This window comes from Jaminaea rosea, assembly GCF_003144245.1.
Source record: "Jaminaea rosea strain MCA 5214 unplaced genomic scaffold BDZ90scaffold_5, whole genome shotgun sequence".
In the NCBI taxonomy this organism is placed as follows: Eukaryota; Fungi; Basidiomycota; class Exobasidiomycetes; order Microstromatales; genus Jaminaea; species Jaminaea rosea.
In genome coordinates this window covers 580511-591761 of record NW_020289979.1, presented here as the reverse complement: position 1 = coordinate 591761, position 11251 = coordinate 580511, and the positions used below count along the sequence as shown (strand labels likewise).

The 11251-nt window shown below is 58.2% G+C and overlaps 4 protein-coding genes across 4 annotated transcripts; 2 read left to right on the top strand and 2 right to left on the bottom strand.

The window, feature by feature from the left end:
* Positions 1-189: 189 nt before the first annotated feature.
* Positions 190-2928, bottom strand: BDZ90DRAFT_231861 (hypothetical protein). Its single transcript, XM_025506031.1, has one exon. The coding sequence runs from the start codon at positions 2598-2600 to the stop codon at positions 516-518; it is 2085 nt and encodes a 694-aa protein (XP_025362712.1). The 5' UTR covers positions 2601-2928; the 3' UTR covers positions 190-515.
* A 589-nt stretch (positions 2929-3517) lies between these two features.
* On the top strand, positions 3518-5357 carry BDZ90DRAFT_162297 (hypothetical protein). The gene is made up of 6 exons (XM_025503621.1): positions 3518-3841; positions 3924-3987; positions 4068-4150; positions 4237-4324; positions 4494-5023; positions 5091-5357. Exons 1-6 carry the CDS (start codon positions 3741-3743, stop codon positions 5197-5199), a joined length of 975 nt encoding a protein of 324 aa, XP_025362711.1. The 5' UTR covers positions 3518-3740; the 3' UTR covers positions 5200-5357.
* A 167-nt stretch (positions 5358-5524) lies between these two features.
* Positions 5525-6844, bottom strand: BDZ90DRAFT_207028 (hypothetical protein; the record flags this gene model as incomplete). The annotated part of the gene is made up of 1 exon (XM_025503973.1): positions 5525-6844. A coding segment is annotated over one exon (1320 nt), but the record flags the coding sequence as incomplete, so codon positions are not given.
* Positions 6845-8176: 1332 nt separating this feature from the next.
* Positions 8177-10282, top strand: BDZ90DRAFT_162224 (kinase-like protein). The gene is made up of 4 exons (XM_025503619.1): positions 8177-8322; positions 8402-8509; positions 8584-8871; positions 8942-10282. The coding sequence occupies exons 1-4, from the start codon at positions 8296-8298 to the stop codon at positions 10094-10096; spliced, it is 1578 nt and encodes a 525-aa protein (XP_025362709.1). The 5' UTR covers positions 8177-8295; the 3' UTR covers positions 10097-10282.
* Positions 10283-11251: the final 969 nt, after the last annotated feature.

The following is an 11251-nucleotide window of genomic DNA, read 5'->3' as shown; positions in this document are numbered from 1 at the left end:
ACATCCAGCAAAGACAGCAGGCTAACGATCAACACTGCTGTACCATACGCTCTCGCTCAATCACTTTCACCTCAAATCCTTGACGACATCGTCTTCAACGAGCCACACACGAGAAGATCCCTTACGTACTGTTGATCCGCTCGTGCACCCGGCGTATCTCGCTTCAAACTATTCAGAAGCAGAGTATGTTCCAAGTCGAGGGAGCGACCACGAAGGCGAGGCAGCGGGTCAAATCAAGCCCACCCCTTGCCGGCCTTCAAGGGCTCACCGAATGCCCCTCTTGACAGGTGAAACTGCAGCGACGGACAGTAGAGTAAGCGCACGGACGTTGCGAATAAGCTGAGGAGCGAGGAAACAGTGGTACGTTGCACTTTTGACATTGCAGTCCGCTGAAAGCCAGGTGGGGCCAGAACGATCATGACACTGGGAAGAGAATGTCGGCAAGACTAGATGTATGATATGTTCTGCCGTCTGCGTTCCTGCCCTTCGCTTCACCGCTCATCATTAGCTGATCCTCATCCACCGCTCACCGGCGGTATGACAGCCACCTCCTCTCCACCCCTGAGCATCGTCTTATCAACCTCGTCCTCATCCACCATCGACTGCCCCACACTCCATTGTGAGCGCTTAAGCACATCCTGAAGTCGCGGCAGGTCCTTGACCTTCTCAGCGTCCTTGTCCTTCGAGCCTTGCGCCTCAAGTAGCGAGGCCAGGTCCTTCAGGGGGAAGGGCGAGGGTGAAGACGGAAGGTCAAGCCTCATCGTCGAGCGACCGGCCGCGTCTCGGGCAGCGGCAAAGAGGAGGAGTGTCACGCTGCGTGCTTCCGCTGATGCGCCGTTGGTCGTATCGCCATTGGTGATAGTCGATCCTTTCTCGTGATCATGGCCGTGCTGATTGTCCGGGTGGAAAATCTTGTTCATTGCTGTCTTGAAGTCAGAGTGGTGCTCCTGCGGCTCTGCAGAGGACATGGTAGCCGCAGGCTTGTCACCATTCGTAGCGACGGCCGGGTCACCAGCGGCCGATCCTGCTGCACCTGCTCCTGCTACGCAAGCCGCGCCAGTACCGATGGGCGCCGCATTCAGCGCGCTAAAGTGGCGATCGATCGGATTCTTGTTCACGTTCGCGCTTGGAGTCTTGAAGGCTTCTGACGGGGTGACGGCCGTGTCGGCGGTGCCCTGGTTGAAGTCGGCAGGAGTGTCGTCGGAGTGACCATTAGGCAAGGTGACGGGAGCGACGCCCGCCTTGCCCGCCTTGCCCGCCTCTGCACGCTCTTTGGAAGCGGCAATAGCCTCCTGTCGAGCTGCTGCTGGATCAGAGATCTGAGTCGTTGGCGCTTCAGCCGGTGCGTTGCTCTGCGTCCTCGCCAGGGCAGCCTTGTCTTCTGCCTCCTGCGCGATGTCCTCGATGTCCTTCTTGCCCATCTGCTCAGTTGAATCCTTGTCATTGCCGCCACGAATGACCCACTCTGACGCTCCGATCTCTGAGTTGCACTGCTCTTTGAATCGCTTCAACTGCTTTGCGCGGATCTCGTCGCATTGCTCGACCAATTTGGGCCAGTACGCATCGTGGTTGTACTTGGGGTCGACGTCGCCGCCGTACTCTGCACTGAGCTGGGCGGCAGGCACCTCGCTCTTGATTCCCTCATCGAATTTGCACTTAGACTTGGTGACCGGGTCGATGAAAGGCTGAATGGCGCTCCAGAAGGCCTTGAAGACCCATGGTACATTGATGCAGAGGGCAACGCCGAGACGCTCGACGTAGTGATTTTGGAGAATATAGAGCATGAGCTTGGCGTTGGAAATGCTGGTGGGGTTGCGGGACTTGTGGTCAAAGTTGATGAGGAGAGCCAACTGCTCGACGCCAGGTGGCATGAGGTCAATGCATCGTTCGAGAATCCAGACTGCAAATTCCATCTGCCGCGGCGTCTCCTTGGTATCGTTGCGGTGAGGATGCATGTAGTGGAGGGGCCTGGCGTTGTTGTCGAAACCGAGCACCGTCTCCTTGCCGCTCCTTGCCTCTGGCTCTACCACGTTCGGGTCGAGCTGGTCAACGCGAAACTCTCTTCTCCAAGCAATCGTATCCGTAAGCCTCTTCTTTGCTTGAGCGAGGTCCCACTTTGTCGCTCGCAGATATCTCAGCATGCTCTCCCTGCTCAGCATGCGCAGCTTCTCCCACTCTGTCGGCGCCTTCTCCTCAGCCTGCGGATCTTTGAGCGATGTTGGATATGTGTCTTTCGCTCGAAAATACTTTAGCATCTCTGCTAACTTCTCCTCCTGATCGGGCGTCAGCTTAGCTGGTGGCTTAGGACGACACCCTGGCTCCGGTGAATGGAAGACACCGGCGAAGCTCTTTGGTGCTGGTGTTGGGTCTGATGCTGCTGTGGTCTCTGAAGGAGCATCCTCATGGGAGCTGACCTTGGCGATGGTCTCTTTGAACGACTCCTTGCCCTTCTGACCGCGTGTCGACATTGAATTGTATGCTCGAGAGAGGAGCGAGGGTCGCTGCGACAGTTTGGACGAGCCGTGCATCGTGGCGCCCTTTTTGCTTGAGGCGACCGAGTCTCTTGAGCGCACCTGTGTTGCTTCGCGACCCAACGACATGATGGCACAGTGTCTTTGAGGGGTGTGTCACCTGGGGAGGGGAGAATAAGAGAAGTAATGGGAGAGACGATGTCTCTCGGGGCGATAACGGGTCCAAACGCGATTGACTCGCTGTGAGGATGAGTGGAGGAAGGAGAGGACGGCGACGCGGAAACCCCTTGGCGACAACGATGAGGCCGGGAATCGATGTGGATCGATGTGGATGATGATGACGATGATGTTACTGATAATGAAGAGCGTGGAGAGGTGGATCTGATGGAAAGCAGTGAAAGGTCTTACTCCACTCTACCATTCAATTCGTTAATGCAAAGATGTAAGACGAACTTGGCCGGCTGGGCTGCAAACAGGCGCGGGTCCACCCATCGGCTGTCGAATTCCGTCGGGTGATGTGAGGAGTCGCATTCCGGCGGCCAGGCAGGAGAGAGCGTCATTGACGAAGACTAAGCATCGTGACCGGCAAGCTGAGCACCGGTGAGCTTAGGAGCGAACAAGGTCATGCCAGCCTGCTCCTCGCCCTCTTTGATCCACCACGTCTCGTGTGCAAGACTCACGACAAGGCGATACCGAGGAGACCTTCCTGTCGCAGCAGCGGACGACCGGCAAACGGCGACCGAGCCCCCCCCGTGCTATCGGGCCACCACAAGCCCGCCGTGCCGCCAGACACTGGCTCGCTCGCCCTCCATGGTGCAATGAAAGGCCGTTGAGCAAGAATGACAAGCAGCTGAGGATGTGAACGGAGGCATCAGGTCATCCGCAGCCGCTGACCCACGTCTCGCACATGCCGCAGGCTTCTGCCTTGTCTCGTGTGCGGCATGAGACTAAACGGCCTCAAATGATCAGCGGTCGCCACGTAGTGGTGCGGAGGAACCTTGGGGCAGCGGCTTTTGATTGCAGTCGATGATGCCGATCGGCGGCTCGTATCAGGCGGCCTGACTGCGCTGGTGAGGTGAGCGAGGAGAGAGGCGGTGCTTGAGCGGCACAGCAGGTGCGAGGGCAAAGGAAGAGACGAGGCGTGGTGTTGGTGACCGTCCGCCAGCGCGCTCGTGGGTCTCCCCCCCGATGCAGCGTCCTTGATCAACTTTCATCCCTGCACCCATTCGCAACATTGCCTTTCCTCTTACCCTGCTAACCCCAGCTACCATGGTCAAATTCACGACTCTTATCCACACGTCCATCGTCGCCCTCGCCGTCTTCTTTACGGCGAGGACCAAGGCCAGTCCCGTCATCTACACCCCCACGAGGTGAGCGTTCAAGCATTTGAGGCGGATCAACAGCTTCTCCTCACACTGATCACCGTTGCTCATTCTCTATCTGCGACCTCAGCCTAGTGCAATGTCTCGCTGCCCAGATTACATGGGAAAACGCCGCGCCGCCCGTCTACATCGCGGTGAGCTGCGCTCTGCGAGGAGGTTCAAAGGTGTACTTACCGTGCTCACATCGCTTTGTCTCCCGCCTCTTGCTTTGCAGGTATATGAAGGCAGCAAGATGGAGGGTGAGCCCATCTACCGCATCGAAGCTCAGAACGCTGCAACGGGCCATTACACCTGGCAGTGAGCGCCAGCCAGGACCGTTGACACCTGTTCGTCTGGCGCGCTGATCATGATCTTTTCGCCATGCTCTTCGCCATATTGCGCAGCGTCAACGTCAAGGCAGGCACCAAGATCACCCTTCAAGTCCGTGACAACAACGGAGAGACAAACGCTTCGTCGCAGGTCGTCGTTCAGGTGAGTGGCTGAGCAATCAAGCCGGCGTGTGCTCGCTACGACACAGAGACGATGAGGTGGTGTCATGGTGTGAGAGGTCGCTGCCTTGAGCGTCAACGTCACATCATCGCTCTGACGATGTCCTCGACGACATCGCCCCCACTCGCGCACCGGGGCTACGATGCTTCAGAAGCCTCCTTCGGAAGCTGGCAACTGCTGCGAAAAGGCGAACGCCTTCCTTCGACGCGACGACGATTCTGACACCCCCTTCATGCCCATGCTTCCCAATCCCGACAACACCACCAATCGTGTCACTCCGACTACTGCCAACGGAACTTCGTTCTTCCCTTCTCAACAGGACGGCGGCAACAACGAATGTGCCGGTAGCCTCGTCGGTAGCGGCAAGAGTGATGATTCGGGAACCTCGAGCAGCAGTAGCAGCGGCGGCTCAAGCAGCTCGAGCTCTGGCTCGGGTTCAGGATCCGGCTCCAGCTCTGGCTCTGGCAGTTCCAAGAACTCGACCACCAGCTCAACGCCGAAGTCGTCCAACTCAAGCTCCTCGTCGACTACGTCTGGAGGGTCCAACAGCAGCTCCACCGGATCTGGCGGCTCAAGCAGCACCGACACAACGAGTTCATCTACGCCTAGCTCAACGTCCTCTTCTTCCAGCGAGCCCTCTTCGAGCGGCAGCGGCAGCTCGACTAATGCTTCAGGTGCTACGTGAGTTGATGTGGGGTGGACGAGAGCGCGCCGATCGCTGACCAGCTGTCCTCCTTCCCCTCGATAGAACCACCGGCCACAACGTCGCCGCCACAGTCGGCCCCAAGCTTGGCATCACCATTCCCTGCGCTGCCGCTGTTGGTCTGCTGGGCCTCCTCGCTCACGCTCTCTTCTAGACGAAAGCGACGCCTCGTTCAGGTCGAGCTTGGTTTGCCATTGAGGACGCCACGGACATCGCAGCGGGTTGATCTGGCCTCGCGTCGTCCTCGAAGACCGATCTCGTACTCAATTGTACATCTCTTCTCTTATTTCCCGCTGAGAGCCTCTCGACTCTTGAATCAAGACTTGCGCCTCTCGAAACATCTCAAATCTAGTCTTCCTTTCCTCTCACGAGAAGCCCTGCGCTCTTCGTCGTTGCCAAATGAAATCCTCTGCTTTTCCTCTCCACGCAAGGAAGACGTGAAGATGAGTGGACGAGACCCACTTTGATCATCATTGACTTTCACTTATATCCCAGAGGCTCAATCCTGCATCATGGGCCAACCACCGAGGAGCGCCCGCAGTGCCAGTCCTCTTGGCGCTCTCGTCGCTACTGCTATGATCCTCGTCCTCAATGCCCTCGTCCGGCCACCTCCTAGATCCACTTGCAGCCACGACGAGGGGCAGCAGAGGATGGAGGCTCACTGAAGCAATGGCGTCTCCTGCTAGCTTCCACGAAGCTCGACGAGCTCGTGGTCTCAGCTGTGCTTGACTCCTTCGACTCGCAGCATGTTGCCCTGCTCCTTGGTTCCCCTCATCGTCCCCGCTGGCTGTCAAGCTCCAGACGCTCACCCTGCCCGTTGTGCTGCCGGCACAAAGCCAACGACCTGCCCAGTCTATGTGGAAGAAGAGGCGTTGGGATGTTGCACGTGTCCACTCGTAATCGTCTTCGTCTTCTCCGTCTGGCCCCTCGACTCCCTCGCGATCGTAGATGGCGACAAGTGCCGCATCTGCCGGCTCGGACGAGGTAAAATCTGGGGCAGGCGAGAGATACCTGAGATCGAAGCATTTGATGCTCCCCGACTTGCGTAGCGCCACGAAGAGCAGGTAGGGCGTGGTCGGATGGAAAGCGAGCTGCATCACTCCAGCGCCCTCCCCTTCTTTCCATCCAGCAATGCATAGGCTGCTTGACACCGTGGGCTGTCTGGCAGAGTCAACCCACAGTCCCGGAGGAGCGCCGCCGCCTCGCTGGTAGATGCCGACCGTGCCAGAGAAAGTAGCCACGGCGATGAGCTCAGAGCCTGACCCGTCGTAGTGTGGTACGATTGTCAGCGCTGACACGAGTCCTCTCTGAAGCTCTGCGCCTACCGCGCGTTTCATTGGCACCAGTCGAAGGGTTGTGCATGTGTTGACCCCAGGCCTCGTAACGTCGAAGATGCTGATGCTCCCGCCATGTCCGGCGAGCAAGCTCATCCCATCGAGAGTGAAGGCGACTGCCTGTGGGCCGATAAAGCGCTCTACGTGGTCTTGAATCCCGTAGGTCGCCCTCGTCGCTCCTGTATAGGCGTCGACCAGCCGAAGGGGAACATCGCGCGCGCTGTACGCGAAGCACCAGGTTGCGGGATGGCTGGGGTGCGCGAAGGGGTACCAGGTGTAGTCGAGAAGCGGGGTTGGGGACGGAAGACGAAGGATGTGTCGGAGCGAGTGGGGCGACGAGCTCGACGACGCGGCAGCGTCGCTGTCGCTACTGCTGGATAGCTTAAAGAGGTCAAGGTGATGGCTCTCCGTTTGCGCTAGGAGATGGCTCCCGTCAGGTGACCATCTCGCTCTTCGCCAAAATTCTTGCTGGTCAGTAATGGAGGAGCTGGCTTTGCTCTTTCCCTTATTGAGCGAGTTTGATGGTCTTACAATGTCGCTCGGCCGCACCCGATGTACGAGACTCGGAAGGTGAGAGTGGTCGAATCGAAACGTTGGAGGAGTGGGCCATGCTGACTCGCTCTCGGCCGCCGCTGCCGCTGCTCCAGCTCGTGCTACCTCTGCTTCCCCATTCGCGCTTGCCATACTACCGATAAGTACCCCTAGCTCCTGAGCAACCGCGATGGCCTTCAGCTTGCGCCTTGTCCGGGTTTAGATGATGACGATGCGAGAAAGTTGCGCCGCCCTCTTCGACGCCCGGGCGTGCGTGCAGCTCAAAATGAGGCGCATGCGCAACTTGGCTGCTCAGACGAGTGGAGAGAAGTTCACGCCTCACCTCACCCACGCTCGGTCCTGTTGCGTGTAAGCTACCGCTACTCTGATTGAGATTTGAGAATGAGGGAGTCTCGACACCTCTGACAGGAGCGGAAACCACTCTCTTTTGATGCTCGTGGAGCACAGAGGTTCAATCATTGATACTGCAATTAGTGTACCTGACCGCCCATGAGAAGCCTCACGCCGATGCGCACGATCACGAGCAATGACACTGCTTGTCGCCGCCCATCTGAGCTCAGCTACCACACGCAAGGCCTTAACCTTGATCACACAGCACTCACTTTGCCCCGACATCGTCGAGCTCTCACTCGTTCCCACAGGAGTTTGGCGAGAATTCGGCGTTGAGATTGACTCTGGCTAGCCTCGACTAGCAGAGAGAGGGGAGAGCCCTTTAGCGTCCGTCGCCTCGTCGCCTCGTCGCCTCTTGGTTGTTCACCCGCCGCTGGCCTCTCTGTCTCTCCGCGGCGTGGCTTCATTTGACTTTGGCTGGCTTGCTGCTGCACCAACGACTTCTCCCTGCGCCGTGCATCCGCCGCTGTCTGCCCTGTCCGCCGTCACGCCTGCTTCTCCTCCCCCACTACAGAGCGTGGCCAACCAACAAACAGATCTTTCTTCTCCATCACTCGAGGGGTGCAAAAGGCAGCTATCATCTGCTAAGCATCGACGACACGACAGGCCAGCGCCCAACGGACGACGGCCGCGCAGATTGACTGGCCTCATTCTTACTTTCCTTCTCTCAAGTCGCCCTCCTCTGTCCCTCGCTTTGTCGTCCAACACGATTGCTGCCCCGCGGAGGCGCGCCTAGTCTATCGCCGCCCATCACCCTATGGCTGTCATCCTGCGCCTCCGTTGATACCGTCACGATCATCGTCGTCGCCATTGTCGTCACTACGCAACCGCAACCCCAAGGCCCAGCCGCCGTCCCCCCCATCGGCTCATCCCACACTCCGCTCCTGTCCAACCTATCCTACCCCGAGGGGTGCCGTCACTTGCAACGCTTGGCATCCCCGTGACATCTTCCTCGTCGCTTCTCTTTCCTGACAATGGGCGGCATCTGCTGTAAGCCAGAGGTGAGCTAAAGGGAGAGCGTAGTATGTAGATCGGGGCGTGAGTATATGCTGACCCGCCCCTTGATGATCGCGCTGCCAGGTCATCGACTTCGATGGGCCAGTCGACCTCTACCACTTTTACCTGCTGCGGGCCGTTGGCAAGGGAGCCTTTGGCAAGGTCAGAGTTGTGCAGCATAAGCAGACCAAGGTGAGCGAGGGGGCTGACTAGGATTTGTTGCACGAGACCTTCCGAGCTGACCATGCCCACCTTCTGCCGCTCAGACACTGTATGCGCTCAAATACATCAACAAAGCCAAGTGCATGAAGATGAGAGCAGTCTCAAATATCATTCAAGAAAGGCGGTTGCTGGAGGAGATCGAGAGCCCCTTCGTGTGCAACCTGCGCTACGCTTTCCAAGATGACGAGAACATGTTCATGGTCCTCGACCTGATGCTGGGCGGCGACCTGCGCTTCCACCTCGATCGTACTGGCAACATGAAGGAGGCGGTGGTACGCTTCTACGTAGCAGAGCTAGCCTGCGCATTAGACTATCTTCACAACCTACAGATCGTGAGTTCGCTGCGATGCACGGTGGAACATCGAAGCTGGCAGCTAACCACGCCTCGATGCGCTCGCGCAGGTCCATCGCGACATCAAGCCGGATAATGTCCTCCTGGATGAAAAGGGTCATGCCCATCTTACCGACTTCAACATTGCTGTCCACTTCTCGCTCAAGCGTCCACTGACTTCCATTGCCGGCTCCATGGCCTACATGGCCCCGGAGGTCCTAGGCAAGCGCGGCTACCTGAGCTCCGTCGACTGGTGGTCTTTGGGCGTGACGGCGTACGAATTGCTCTTTGGACGGAGACCCTTCAGAGGCAAGACAAATTCGGCCCTGACGCATTCGATCATGAATGACCGGTGCGGGTTCCCGGAGAATGTAGACACGATCGTCTCGAGGGAGACGATTAGCTGTATCAAGGGGATGCTGGAGCGGGATACTCGCAAGAGGATGGGTTGCAGAAACGGGCTCGAGGACTTCAAGGCTCACCCATGGTTCGCCAACCTAGACTGGGATGCTTTGATGGCAAAGCAGCTGAAGCCTCCATTCGAGCCCGACAGCAAAAAAGCCAACTTTGACGCGACACACGAGCTCGAAGAGCTCTTGCTCGAAGATAACCCGCTCAAGGCTCGGAAGCGCGACGAGAAGCGCGATATCAACAGCTTGGCGCCGGAGATGCGGCAGATGGAAGAGCATTTCCTGCCCTTCGACCATCTCAAGCAGGTGAGACGGTCCTACTTCAAGTCGCCAAAGGCACGGGAGAGGACGCTCGAGGAGCAACAACAGACTTCGTCAACCACTTACACGCTGCAGGACCAGCCGCTGGCCGACATGAGCGGGTCGGCGTCGCAGCTGAACGGGGCTCACGGTGGGCATGGCATGATGCTTGCGCCCCAGGCGACGGGCGGAAGCTCGATCACCGGACCAAGTGGGATGCTGGACCCGAGAGGGCATGACAGAGGAGAGAAGGCGTCGATGAGCCGGCAAGGGTACGGAGTGGATGATGGTAGAGGGTCGGATCTCGAAAGACTGCACAGTAACGGCGTGTCTTCATCGGGAGGAAACGGTGGGGCGCTCGGCTTCCAACCTCATCAGCAGCAGCATCCGTACGGCACGCCGAGAGTCAGTAGCTCGATGGACGGCCAGTCACGGGAGCCAAACCTGATACCGACGGCGAGCACACAACAACAGACGGGAGCTTACCCGATGAAGGATCTGGGATACGCGCGATGACGCTACGGCGACATTCTCTCTATTCTGCGGCTTCGCCGTCTCATCATTTCTCGACACCCAGCATGACCTCTTTCCCGGTCTCGATCAGCATCGCGCTACCCTGCACTGCGTTCCCTCAGCACCGCATCGTAAACCAGGGTGACGCCGTGAGCATGGCTCTACACCCCCCTGCAACGCTTTACTGCAAACACACTCATTTCTCTCTCCTAGTGTAACGCCCCGCGACACTTTCGTACCCCTTCACGCTACACTGCCTTGCCCTCATCCCCCTCTTGTCAACCAGAGCAGGCACACACACCGACCCTTCCTTCTTTCAACCCCGAGTATACCCCTCCATTGCCCGCCCGCCATTGCGAGAAATCTATTTATTTTCAATACTTGCGTTTCTTCCACGTCGATGTTGACAGAGGACTTGGCCGCCTGCCGACCGGGCGTTCGAGTGTCCAGTCACTCTGCTTTGCGGAGGCGGTCTCGCTTCTCTCTCCTTGACGACGTCCACACAACGTCTCACGAGTTTCATCCTCAGCCGCCGTCCAAGATACCGCAAGTGGCATCCACCAGCGCGTAAAGCCAGTGGCGCACCTTAATGACGACGAGCGCGAAATGAGGGTGGCTTGGCTTGCGGAGATCTCCTCTCCTTTCTCACGCTAATCTAGGCGCGTGGTGCTGCCGCGGGCATTAGGAGCATAGCGAGAGAGCGAAAGAGACACAGTGAGCGGCTGGTGAATTAAAGGTCCGTCGAAGCCCCAATGATCCAACGTCCGATGTCGACATGCCGGATGTCAGACGTCAGAAGGCCCGGACGTCGTAGAATGAATTGCGGGATCGTGACGCTTCCCTGTCGACGTCTTCGGACGCATCGACTTGACGTTGTCGTGCCCTCCTGCCCTTTCATCACTCGCGACTAACCTTATGCAGGAACACAGCTTGCAGAGGAAACAGGGAGAGGACTTACTCTCACTCTGGTTTCTGCACGCGTGCGTACGTACTGTATGCGCATGTAGGCGTGCGTCCGACTAGAGGCGATCAGCACCGGCCCCTCGTCACTCCGAGACGTCACACAGGGGGGCCGTTCCGCCGTTGGCGTTGACACGACACCGGGACAGTGAATACAGACGCAGACGATGCCGGGGCAGGGAGGAAGAGCTAATCTCG